This window comes from Castanea sativa, chromosome 5 (assembly GCF_040712315.1).
Source record: "Castanea sativa cultivar Marrone di Chiusa Pesio chromosome 5, ASM4071231v1".
Taxonomy (NCBI): Eukaryota; Viridiplantae; Streptophyta; class Magnoliopsida; order Fagales; family Fagaceae; genus Castanea; species Castanea sativa.
In genome coordinates this window covers 71,272,372-71,286,283 of record NC_134017.1, presented here as the reverse complement: position 1 = coordinate 71,286,283, position 13,912 = coordinate 71,272,372, and the positions used below count along the sequence as shown (strand labels likewise).

Sequence of the window (13,912 nt, the reverse complement as noted above, 5' to 3'; positions counted from 1 at the left end):
TGTTTCATGGTCGTGATAGTCTCTACCCATCTAAGGTCTCCAGGTGATAGCTACCCTGTCTAGAGTAATGGATGGATGACCTGGTAGGGTCCCTCCCAAGTTGGGTTGAGTTTCCCATGGGCTGGATCTTTGGTCACCGGGGTGACCTGGCGTAGGACCAAGTCCCTAATGTCCAATCGCCTTAGCTTTACTCTTTTGTTGTAGTACTCAGCCATTTTCTACTGATACTTTGTCATCTTGTTGGAAGCTTCATCTCTAACCTCGTCCAAACAGTCTAGGTTTACTTTCAGTTGGTCGTTGTTGCTCTCTTCGTGGAACATCTCTCGTCTAACGCTAGTTATTCCTACTTCGACCGGGATTACTTCCTCGGTGCCAGAAGTAAGTCTGAAGGGAGTTTCTCCAGTTGGAGTTCTTGCTGTAGTTCGGTAGGCCCATAACACATTGGATAATTCCTCAGGCCAGGCCCCCTTAGCGACGTCCAGTCTGGTTTTGATGATCTTGAGAAGTATTCGGTTGGTCACCTCTGCTTGTCCGTTCACCTATAGGTATCCCAAGGATGATTACTGGTTCTTAATTCCCAAGCCTGAGCAAAAGTCTCTAAAGCCTTGATTATCGAACTGTCGTCCGTTGTCTGATACAATCATCCGTGGAATCCTAATTCTGCATATTATATTCTTCTATACGAAGTTCTGGACTTTTGCTTCGATGATGGTTGACAAAGCCTCTACTTCAACCCACTTCATAAAGTAATCAATAGTGACTAGTTAAAATTTTACCTGCCCCTTACCTCGTGGCAACGGAGTGACGATGTCAATTCCCCATTATGCGAATGGCCATAAGGAGGCTATCGTGGTCAATGTCTCGGCTGGAAGGCGTTGGACATTCCCGAATCTCTAGCACCTATCGCACTTCTTGACGAGCTCCCTCGCATCTACCTACATAGTAGGCCAAAAATAACCCGTTCAGATAACTTTGCTTACCAAGGCCCTGGGGCCTGCGTGGTCTTCGCAAACCCCTTCATGGATCTCTTCCAGAATGAACTTGGCTTCCTCTTCGTTGATGCACTTTAGATAGGGCATAGAGAAGCCTCTTTTGTACAGGGCATCATTCAGGAATCGTAAATCTGGCTGCTCTCTTCCTAACCTTCCTAGCTTTTTCGGCATCTTGTGGGAGGTTCCCGTCTTAGAGGAAGGATATGATCGGGGTCATCCAGCTATTTGTACTCTGGATTACAAATGTAGGGACTTCTTCAATACTAGAGTGTCTTTGGACTTCCACTTTCAAGTCCATGCTCGTTGAATCTTCTTCTGACGATGCTAGCTTTGCGATTTCATCTGCTTCCATGTTCTCGCTTCTTGGGATCTGCACAAATTCCACTTTGTCAAACTCTTGTGTTAAATGCTTCGCCAGCCTGAGGTATTTTCGCATTCTCTGTTCCTTTGCTTCATATTCTTCCCTTATCTGCCCTATCACCAACTTAGAATCATTCTAGAGGAACACGTTTTTTGCTCCTAGTGCTTTCCCGACCCTTAGCTCTGTCAATATTCCCTCATATTCAGCTTCGTTATTGGTGGCTGGGAATTTCAGCTGGACCCCATATTTAAGCATTTCTTCTTCTGGGGTGATGATGACAACCCCTGCTCCTCCCCTCTTTTGGGCAGATGAACCGTCAGTTTGTATCGTCCAACGCTTTATGTCGTCAGAGGGGTTATCCTTGTCTGGGAGGGTGAACTCGGCAATGAAGTCTGCCAAAGCCTGTGCCTTAATTACTGTTCTGGGGTGGTATTCAATGTCGAACTGGCTAAGCTTTATTGCCCACTGGACTATTCTCCCAGCTGCCTCAGGCTTGTTCATGGACTTTTTAATAGGTTGGTCCGTCATTACCAAAATGGGGTTCGCCTGAAAGTATGGTCTGAGTTAGACTCCATCTGGATTGTTAAGAATGGTTGGAACTGTATTCTTGAATCTCAGTACAAAAATGTCGTTCCCACAGACGGCGCCAAACTAATGAAGTTTATTTGTCAGTTGTTTACGTTTGTCCAGATGATGTCGAGACCTCGTCACTGTTCCTGCAAAATGGGACAGACTCCTCTGAGGTAGACACCGGTGTGGCGCCAGCCACAACGTCTTCGATGCTTAAGTTAGTGACTAGAAATCCTTTTAAAATGAAATGAGAAGTGTAAAAGTATGTCTTTTTGTTAGAGTTGAGTACCTTTTGTGCTTCTAATGACCGTATATATATAGTCTCTGGGGTTTTTAGCCATTGGGACCTTGATTGTGGTTTTAATGCTCTTCTTGTAATGCCCCGGGGCTTATGATTATGGAATTCAATGAGATTCCAACGGTCTGCCATCTGATCGGTAACCGTATGAGGTATTAAGTACTCTTTATTATTGATATGCTTGTGCTCGTCCATGCCTTGTTGAGGTAGACGAGTGTGATGTCATCTATAGAATGTGAGCTCGTCAGTCCCGTCAATCATGACCGAACCAACCTCTTTGTTTCTTGCTACCATTCGATTTTCAGAAGATTGAACAATTTTCCAGCAAGAGAATTGCTTAGATATAGATCAAGCCAATGTTGAAAAATACAGTTATAAACAAATACGAAGTTCATTGACTCTCGTCAACGAAGCAAGTCAAGCAACTCAAATTATTCTACGTCCTGTTTGAAGTTTGAACTTTGAACGACTTCTCAGTGGAAATGTTTCAGAATGAATTATGACATAATGTATTTCTTTAGAAAATTACATTTGTTATGATACGTACTGAAACTTTTACTATAAAGTAATTATGTTGAATTGAATTTTGTCTGGTTTGAAAAGGTATGGAATGCATGTTTGGTATCTTTAAACATTTTTTTATTGATATATGTTAATTTCTTAATACTTTCATAACAAAATTTAAATAATAGTTTTAAATTGAATTAATGATTTAAATTACTTTTTTTTCTATTAGTAAAAATCTAATACTTAGAATTTTTTATAAAAATATTCTCAATATAGCATTTCTTTTTTTTATTAAATAACTATAATAAAAATTTAATTAATTGTCCCTTATACTTATATTGTACACATCAAAATGAGAGATATTATAATTGTAATCCATTACATAAACTTCAAAAATTAAAATTTTCAAATATTAATATCAAGTTAAATTTCCCTTGTTTCTAAAAAATAAATAAATAAATAAAGTGACGTTAATCTATTTTTAATTAGATAGGTTCTGTATATTAAAAAAAAATTCAATTCAATATACTTTATTAATAATTTCTACATAAATATTTTCTCCACATACTTCCCTTTCTCCCTCTTTTTTTAAAAAAAAAAAAAAAACTATTTTCCCCATCACATTCTTTCACCCCAACCCCACGCCCACCTCCTTACTTTTGTCTTTCTTCTCTGCCTCTCTTGACTCTCTCCCTTATCTTATTTTCCTCTCCTTTTTCTTACTTCATGTCTCACCTCCTCTCTTTTGTCTTTCTTATCCCTTATCTTATTTTCCCCTCCTTTTTCTTTCTTCATGTCTCAGAACTATTGATAGCATGAGCATTGACAGCCAGCCAGGTGTTTGTTGAAAAGCTTTACCTCGTTGCGCTTTGTTGCTGTAACATGTTTTATATAAAATATTTTCAGCATTTTACCATGTTGTTTTATTGTAAATTTTGGTCAAACTTAAAACTGATTTTTGTTAAGCATAAAATCTTCCGTAAAATGTTGTAAAATATTTGGTGTTGAGGGAATCTATCCAAACAAACGTAGGGGTCATCAGGCCTTAAAATATCAGCGAATAGCAAGCCACTGTCATACTATGTCAAACCACCAAGGCCATGGTAATACAATGAAGTAGGCTTGTTCTTAGCAATTCAAAATTGAAGTACAACTTGGTCTTCTGAATATCTTTCTTATCTGTTATATCATTTATGCATATTAAGAGTCTGTTTGGAATCCGGTTATTTTGTTGAAACTGAAAACTTTTTGCTGAAAGTACTGTAGATAAAGATAAAAGTTAGTTGAAATAGTACAGTAGAGCCCATGATTAGTACCAAAGTGCAGTGAGACTCATAAATAGTACGAAAAATGCAGTGAGACCCATAAGTAATACCAAAAATAAATTGAATAGCAAAATAATCTAACAAAATTAAGTCATGCGAAACACACACTAAATTGCAAACTTCTTACAGATAGTGTGATATAGAACATAGTGGGAAAATAGAGATAAAAGAAGCACAAAAGAAACAACAGTACACAGAACAAAATAAGAGACATTCTCAACTCATCATAAAACTCTTATTCAAAATCATCTCCATTCATCATTACAGGCGAGATTATACTAATATGCAAAACATCTAATCAATCCCTTAAAACCCTAATTATTAAAACCAGATTCAAATTTTAAAAACGGAATTAATTTTAAATTCAAAAATAAATATTAGATAATTCTAATGCTCCCTGCATCATCATGAAGTCTCAGAGCTTTAAACAACGGTCTTATGCAACTCTACGTTCAAGCTTCCATGACTAATGAACAGACTAATTCAAGTGAAGCCCTTTATCGAGGGTATACTTCAGTAACGGATGCCTGATTGATAGACAATGGCATCGATTTGCTTTTAGATTTATCCGACTCCAATTCCACAGGGGGCATGTTTTGCTCTGTTCCGAAATATGCTGGATTTTGAGGTGATGGCAGAGTAATAGAGGAACTGTTTAGCATGAGGACTATTGAAGCCATTGTGGGCCTGTCAACTGGATTTTCTTGTACACATAATAAGCCAATTTGAAGGCATCTAATCACTTCATTTCTCGAGTAAGAATCTCCCAAAGTGGGATCGAAAAATTCCAGTAGTGTTCCGTCCTTCCAATGTTTCCAAGCCTACACCAATTGGTAAGGTAATGTTAGAAAGTCACACTCTTTACTCTCAATTGGATGTGATGAAATTTGCAAAAACATAAGGTCTATTCATACTCACTATCACACCCCGAACCCCAAAAGGTTTAAAGCATGAGAAAAACGTCTCAAAGTACCTGTAGATTTTTTTTTTTTTTTCCTTTTTGACTATTCAATTCACATAAATCATATCAAGTACCAACATCAAGAATTATTATAATAATTCCATTGAATATACTCTCAAAGTAAGTCAGAGCTTTAAGCAATAATTACAAGGACCATTAGCCACAAAAGAATAGAGGTATGAATAAATGATTACATATCATCAGCTTGTCCCATCAGTAGAAATAATGTCACAACCACTATAATATACAAAAGAATGAGTCAAGTCTATTCTAAGATATTCATCATCTAATATCTCCATTACAAAAGTTCAGCCTCCATTAGTAGTTAGTCTAACTACTGTTGGCCACCAAAAAACTGTCTCAAAAGATTGTTACCTACTCTGAAAAGTTTATAAAATAATGGAATGAGACAGAGCCTAGTAAGCAGCATAATTAATGGGGGTGTGGAAAATGCAAGTTTCATCTTCAATAATAATAATATGACAAGAATGATTAAGTAATGAAACACAAAGTTTCTTAAAGTAAATACCTTGAAACTATATACTATAATCAGTGAGCACCAACAATATAATTTCCAAAGCCATAATATCTAACATAAGACAAATTATCACAAATATACCACACTATCACATAGACCGGTTAGGGGATCCACCCATTCACAACTGGCATGATATTGTCTTCTCTGGTATGCAGACTCTTGGCCCCATGGATAGCTGTCTCACCCATACCCTCAAGGTTTTTCTCTTCCACCATGGGCAGCAGAGAGAGTGCATCAAATAAGACCTCTCCTACATGTGGTCTCTTGGCCCCATTGGTAGCAACCTCACCCACACACAATCAAGGAACCTCTTCCCCCCACAGGCAGCAGAGAAGAACACGTCATCCAAAGTGAAAGAGCATTGACTTAGATTTGATTCCGTTGTCACAAAGACTACGAAAACCAAATCGGGTGATCACCGGGAAATCACACATGGCATAGGGCTAAAGCAACATAAAGCTCACAGGTTACATATACTTTGAAACACATAATTTATATCTAGGTAATTTCAGAAAATCTTAAATAATCTACTTCCACAAAGTTTGTAAGGTTTTCAACTTCATTCTTGTCAAAAAGATTTTCTATATTTTTCTCAAATAACAAGACAAGATAAGCATCTTTAAATTTTTCAATATACCATAAAATCAATGAATTCCTTATCAAAGATTAAATCAAAGATGCTCATATTTTCCATATCAACAATTTATGTATTTCCCCAAATGCAATACCAAATATGATGCATTTTCATATATAATAATATATAATAGGGTCACAACACAACACTTTTAAGAAAACATATATCCATATATAATTTTCTAAAATGTCTTTGACCCAAAAACATCATTTAAGAAACATGGTTATTTTTCAAAAATATCCCATTAAGAAGCTACTTACCTCGCAACCGCAAAAGCCTAATTCTCCAAGCTTCAAGGAGATTAGCTAGAACCTAAAAAATATCAAGTAAACCTATCACAATAAACATAAAGATTGAAATTGTATCTAGCTACAATTTAGGAATTGCCAAATAAGCACTTAATTAGGCAAGCCTAGTATTTAACCTCATCAATAATATATTCTACTTCCAAAGTTTCTCAACAAATTTATTCGCAAGGCATCTACTCCAAATTATAAAGTTAACCCATTTAATATCATCTCCAACATTATGACTAGCTTCCATAAAAATTACACTAAATCATTACGAGACCCATGAAAGCAAAATCAAAATATCCTCCAAGACAAGAAATTTAGGACTTCAACTAATTCCAAATAAACCAAATGACAATGGAAAATTTAAATTTACCAACCGTCACATGCTATAACTTAAAACTCCTAAATTTTCCACCATACATAAACCTTAAGTATTCATTATTAGCACAAATTATATACCCACTCATCAAATAATTCCACCAATACAAAACCCATACATAAAAACACATAAATATCACTTCTAAGGCTCATAAATCACATGGGTATCATTATTAAAGCTTAGATAAAAATAACCTCAAGCAAAAGTGTAAAACTCACCAAAAATATTAGAAATTTTTACCTCAAATAGTAGGATGAAGATGCTTAGGGGTTCCTAAGGATTTTTCCGGTGATCTTGTCGAAAAAATGATGGTGAGATGGTGTGGTCATGGAGTGAAGTCCAGTGGGTGAGTGTGGAAGTGAGTGTGTGTGTTTAAGTAAAGAGAAAAGAAAGAAAATGGAAGAAAGGAAAGAGATGGCCGGGGAAAAGAGAGAAGAGAGACGGGTGAAAATGAGTGGTGGGGAAGGGGGTTAGGTGGGGCACGTGGGAAATAAAAAATCTAACCTTTTTTTTTTTTCTTTTTTGGGTCTGACTGGGACGTCACACTCACAAAGCTCAAAAGGTCTACTGGACCATCTAATTGATAAAAAGAAGTGTTTTTCTTGCCACTTAAAATCACTAAAATTAATACACCAAAGTTATACACATCAGATTTCGTTGGAAATTTTCCATGCATAACATATTCTGGAGACATATAACCACTGCAAAACAACACATTGATTTTGATAAAAAGAAAGTAATTAGATATGCTAATGCAATTATGTAAACAATGTTATGCGTGTAGTACAACTTATAACATTACTCCATGAATACATGCAACCTGTAGTGACTGAAGTTTGGAGTAACTAAGCAAAATCTAAATTATTTGATTCTTTTCTCCAATTTCTTTGCCTTTAAAGTATTTTACTTGTAGGATGATCATTCAAATGAATTCAGAACTTACAATGTACTGACAACCCTTCTAGTGTTTACTTGAGTTTGGTCAACTCCAAAAATCTTTGCCATTCCAAAATCTGAAATCTTTGGACTCATATCGTCATCTAATAACACATTACTAGCTTTAAGATCACAATGTATAATTCTAAGCCTCGATTCTTCATGAAGATAAAGCATTCCTCGAGCAAACCCACCAATAATCTTGTAACGTTTAGACCAATCTAGTTTTCCATGCCTTTCAGGTTCTACATGTTCATCAAAATTCCATATTCCAATTAGAATAATCAATTAAATTCACATGCACATTCAACTAATTCAATTACCTTCAGAAAAAAAAAATTTGAAAACTATATATAGAAAAGAAATTCAATCCTTTGATCTCTTGTATGTAACACAAGACCATGATGAATTTCTAAATAGCTAAGTAAACTACAAGCTAGACCCTTTTTGAATAGAATTGGCCTTCCCTTTGAGGTTAAAAGTTAATCTCACATTTCCCAGGACAAAATAAAAATAAAATATGATTGCAAGGAACATATCATATAGAAAGTAGTCGAGGCTTTTGTTGGGCACAAATTCATAGACAAGTATCTTTTCTTCTCCTTCCATACAAAATCCCAAAAGTTGTACAAGATTTCTATGTTGAAGCTTGGCTACCAATACAAACTCATTTTTAAATTCTCCTACACCTTGTCCAGAGCTTTGTGATAACCTCTTTACAGCTATCTCTTGTCCATTTGGAAGAATGCCCTAAAAATATACTTCAACTTAGGATTATTTACCTCTTTCTATTTCAATAATACAAAAGATTTAGCTTGCTCTGAGTTAACTATTCATAAATGAGTAGAATTATCAATGAAGAGTAAGCAAATAATGAAAAAACTATGGTAAATTGCAAAGTACACCCCTAAAGTTTGAGGTTACTTGGATTTTGCATCTTAAAATTTGAGAAGTTGAATTTTATGCCCTGAAGTTTTGTTTCGTTAGCAAAATCCAACCCTCTATTGGTGATTCACCTATGTGGTTGTTAAGTGACACGTTGGCAGTTGACATGTCAAAAACATTGTTAGGACATATGTGTTTCACTTATTTAGAACATATGTCATTCATTATTTATGTAATTGATTAATCCTTTGTCAAAACGCACTTTGCTTGTAATTGGGTAGATTTAGGATGTGATTAATACTTCAAGAAATAAGGTTTCAAGGTTAAGTGTTAAAGCCATGCAAGTCTGTTCAAAAAACAAGTTGAGAAGTGTTTTTCATTTAAGCTCGACAGCTGCATCTATCGAGATTTAAGAAGTTGTTTCGCCTCGAGGCTCGACAGCTGCTCAACAGCACATCGACACCTATAGCTGTCGAGATTTATGAAAAATAGATTCCTAGTTCTGTTTTAATTCTAATCCGTGGATGTGTCTTTGAGACTTCTTTTCTTCTAACCCTAGACATCTAAAATGATTATTTTAAGGGCTGTCAAAGTGTGGCAAGTTGTACAAGCATTGAGAAATCCTTGTTCATGAAAATTGTAACTTGAGACGAAGTTCTTGCCCTAGTTCATCTTTCTTGTGAAGAAGTTGCTGTGTCTTTGCACCGTTGGGTTTTGTAACCAAGTATCTTCTTGATCTTCATCGTGTGGATGAATTAAAGAACTTTGTAGCCAACAAATCTTCTCTAGTTGGTGATTGAAGTCACGCATTGGGATCCGCACATTAGTTAGTCATGTACTTGGGAGCAGTGCATCAAAAGGAGAAACTGTCACTACAGAACAAGTTCAATTGGGTATTGGGGTAAAAGTTCAACTGTAGGTTGGTAAGGTACTTGGGATTCCTTTACTTGTAACCACTTATTGTGATAATAATGGAGTTTCGGGAGTGGTGACCTTAAATTCACCCGGTGGGGTTTTTGCCGTGTAGGTTTTCCCCATTCGTAAACAAATCACCATGTTATTTATTTTTCTACTGCATACTTTAGTTTATTGGTGATTTGTTTGTACTACCACGCATTTGCATGTTAATTTGATTAATTAATTGAACTTGGCTAATTAATCAACTTAATCCATCACAAGGGGTCAATACATTTTTAGCCTATCAAGTGGTATCAAAGCAGGCACACTCTGATTAGGGTTTAATCCTTGTGTGTGATCCATTGACCCCTGTTGTCATGGTTGTAACCAACTTGAAGAGATCACTGTTTTCAAATACATCTTGTTTTTCTAATCCTTATTTGTTTAAGTGTCTCAGAAAATACAAGTCTAAAAGATATTTGAATTCTCTTATGATGACTATTGGTAAAGATCTCAGTTTGAACAAGAAGAAACTAGACTGTCTCAGAATGAAAATGTGCAAAGGAGTTTGTCTGAGAAGAGTGAAAATTAAATGTCTGGTTCAAAAAGGACAAATAAGAGAAAATACCATTCCACTGATCTATCATCTAAGCACGAAGTGTGTTTTATGATGAAGTCCGCATTTAAAGTCATGGATACATGCTTGTGGTACCTTGACAGTGGTTGCTCAAGACATATGACTGGAGGCCAATCTCTCTTCAAAGTCTTCGAGTCTCAGAAAGATGGCAATGTCACTTTTGGTGATGGAAGCAAATCACAGATAAAAGGGAAAGAAACTATCTCTTTACCTAGTCTACTTGATATTGCAAATGTTCTATATGTGGAAGGTCTGAAGGTGAACTTGCTGAGTATAAGTCAGATATGTGATCAAGACTTCATGGTGCTATTTTCCAAAGGAAAGTGTCTTGTCATGGATGAGTTCGGAAAGAAACTCATAAGTGGTGTTCGCACTTTAGACAACTACTATGGACTGGTTCCTAATGCTAATATTGTGTGCAACAGCATTCGGTTGCCAAATGAAGATCTATGGCATCAACGAATAGGACATGCTAGTTACAAACATCTTTCTACTATATCCAAGAATGAATCAGTTCTAGGGATGCCAAAGCTTAGTAGAATGAGCAATGTGGTGTGTGGACCATGTTAGCTTGGGAAACAGACAAAAGCCAAGCATCCAAGCACTCGGACATTAGCAACATCCAGACCATTGGAGCTACTGCATTTGGATCTTATGGGTCCAACTAGAACCGAGTCTCTTGGAGGTAAGAGATACATCTTGGTTGTAGTAGATGACTTCACCAGATACACTTGGGTTATTCTTTTACGATCCAAGTCTGATGCTCTTGAGCACATTGAAGCTTTGTGCACAAGATTGCATAATGAAAAGAGTCTGAAAATTGACCGAATTCAGAGTGACCATGGTAAAGAATTCGAGAACTCATATATGGATCCTTCTGCACAAGATCAGGTATATCTCAAGAATTCTCGGCTCCTATTACTCCTCAACAGAATGGTGTAGTAGAAAGGAAGAACAGGGTTATACAAGAGATGGCAAGAGCCATGTTGCACAGTAAGGATGTGGCCAGAAACTTGTAGGGAGAAGCCGTTAACACTGCATGTCATACAGTCAATAGAGTGTATTTTAGGCCCGGCACCAAGAAGACTCCATATGAGTTATGGAAAGGGAGAAAGCCAAATGTGAAATATTTCAGAATCTTTGGAAGTACCTGTTTCATCCTGAAGGATAGAGAGAATGTGGGAAAGTTTGATTCCAGAAGCGATGAAGGGATATTTCTGGGGTACTCTTATACAAGTAAGGCTTATCGAGTGTATAACAAAAGAACTATGAAGGTTATGGAAACGGTGAATGTCGTTATTGATGAGTCTTCAAATTCTTGTTCTGATAAAGTTAATGAGGAACTTCCTAAAGAAATTCTTCCTCCTGAAACTAAGGAAGTTCAAGAACTTTTTGAACAAGAGCCCACATCTCCTAGTACTCCTGGTACTCCAAGTGTTGTGGAAGAATCAGCAGATATGCCTGCTTTACCAGATTCTGAATCTCATGATGAAAAAAAACCTTCCTCTAGGACCAAATTATATCATCCTCCAGAAGTTATAGTGGGAAACATGAATGAACTCACATTAAGAAAACGTACAGTTGATAAATGCGTTGCTAACTTTGTGTCTTATTCTTGTTATTTGTCACAAGTTGAACCCACTAAAGTTGAGGAAGCTCTTCAGGATGAAAGTTAGGTTGAAACAATGCATGATGAACTACTTCAATTCAGAGGAATGATGTCTGCACTTTAGTTCCTAGACTAGAAGGTGAGCATGTCATTGGCACAAAGTGGATATTCCACAATAAGACTGATGAGGAGGGCAACGTGATTCGCAAAAAGGCTCGACTAGTAGCTCAAGGATATTCTCAAATGGAGGGAATAGACTATGATGAAACATTTGCCCCAGTTGCTCGTATGGAGTCCATCAGAATTCTCCTTGCCTTAGCTTGTCATTTAAAATTCAAGCTTTACCAAATGGATGTGAAGATTGCTTTCTTAAATGGACTTCTCAAAGAATATGTGTATGTGGCTCAACCAAAAGGATTCATAGATCCACACTTTCCAAATCATGTGTTGTATCTCAAGAAGGCATTGTATGGATTGAAGCAAGCACCTAGAGCTTGGTATGATCGGTTAACTCAATATTTGGTGTCATATGGGTTCACAAGAGGAAAGACTGATCAGACTCTTTTCATCAAGAGGGAAGATGACGAGTTGATAGTTGCTCAAGTCTATGTTGATGAAATCATCTTTGGATCAACTAAGGATGAATTTGCTCATGATTTCTCAAGACTCATGCAGGCAGAATTTGAGATGAGCATGATTGGAGAGCTATCTCACTTCCTTGGATTGCAGATTCGGCAACAAGATTCAGGTATATTTATCTCTCAATCTAAATATGCTAAGAATCTTGTGAAAAGTTTGGTTTAGAATCTGCTAGTTCTGTTGGAACCCCTATGAGCCCAAATGTTAAACTCACTATTGACTTGTTAGGTAAAAGTGTAGACTCCTCACTTTATAGAAGCATGATAGGTAGTCTGCTTTACCTTACTGCTCGTAGACCTAACATTAGTTACAGTGTGGGGGTGTGTGCTAGATATCAAGCTAATTCCAAAGAGTCACATATGATTGCTTTGAAAAGAATCATAAAGTATGTCAAAACTACTGCCAACTTTGGTGTGTGGTACAACAAGGAGACAAATGATGTCTTAGCTGGATATTCTAACGCTGATTGGGCTGGGAATGCTGATGATAGAAAAAGCACTTTCGGGGGTTGTTTCTTTATGGATAATAATCTTGTCTCCTGGATGAGCAAAAAGCAAACCTCCATCTCGTTATCCACTACTGAAGCTGAGTACATTGCTGCTGGTAGTTGTTGCACCCAACTCCTATGGATGCAAAAACTCCTCCATGATTACGGTATTTTTCAATAGCATCTTACCATCTACTGTGACAATACCAGTGCCATCAACATCTCTAAGAATCCGGTTCAACATTCTCGAACTAAACACGTAGAGATTCGACATCACTTCATTCTAGAGCTTGGCAAAGATGGTACTCTCACTCTTGAGTTTATTCACACTGATGACCATAAGGCTGATTTGTTCACCAAACCTCTGGACAGTAAGCGTTTTGAATTCCTTTGTAAAACATCGGTGTCATCTCCATGGATTAATCTCCATCCTTCTCCTTCCTTATGCATTTGCATCTAGTTTTTATGCATTGTTTGCTTTGTTTAACATGTTTTTGTTTGTGTGTTTTCAATTTTTTTTTATTTTGTTTTTCAAGAAAAAAAAATTTTTAATTGAAAAATTAGAAAAATACAAAAACAGTGTGTGTTTGTGTACATTGGTTCCTGTAAACCTTAAGATGGCCATTGAAACAGATTTTTCTAAACTTTGTATCTCTTGTAGCTTAGATGAGCATCTCTATACACAACTAAGCAAGTGAGCTTTGTGACTCTTTGTTTGTGATGAGTAAGGTTAAGTGATCTCTTGAACTTAACACTCGTATAACTTTTTTTGACGGGAAGGACTAGAAAATCTTAAGAGAAATGCATTAATAACCATCTCACCACTGTTACCCGCCAATCATGAAATAACATCTGTATGCTTCGGCATAGCAAAAGTGCAATTTCAATGACATCTGTATGCTTCAGCATAGCAAAAGTACAATGTCAAAAGCTTAACATAATTGGGTATTTCTTTTCTCTCTTT

General features: G+C 36.6%; 2 protein-coding genes across 2 annotated transcripts in view; both read right to left on the bottom strand.

The window, feature by feature from the left end:
- Positions 1-1,182: 1,182 nt before the first annotated feature.
- LOC142635719 (uncharacterized) lies at positions 1,183-1,881 on the bottom strand. Its single transcript, XM_075809832.1, has 2 exons — positions 1,528-1,881; positions 1,183-1,461 (listed from the first exon to the last, which is right to left on the bottom strand). The coding sequence occupies exons 1-2, from the start codon at positions 1,879-1,881 to the stop codon at positions 1,183-1,185; spliced, it is 633 nt and encodes a 210-aa protein (XP_075665947.1).
- A 2,497-nt stretch (positions 1,882-4,378) lies between these two features.
- LOC142635969 (cysteine-rich receptor-like protein kinase 10) overlaps positions 4,379-13,912 on the bottom strand; it is a 32,905-nt gene continuing 23,371 nt past the window's right edge. Inside the window, exons 4-7 of the mRNA XM_075810019.1 lie at positions 8,332-8,544; positions 7,802-8,037; positions 7,409-7,559; positions 4,379-4,874 (exon numbers count right to left, since the gene is read on the bottom strand). Coding sequence (XP_075666134.1) covers positions 4,551-4,874; positions 7,409-7,559; positions 7,802-8,037; positions 8,332-8,544 — 924 coding nt within the window. The 3' untranslated portion in view covers positions 4,379-4,550. The remainder of the gene's footprint in view (positions 4,875-7,408; positions 7,560-7,801; positions 8,038-8,331; positions 8,545-13,912) is intronic.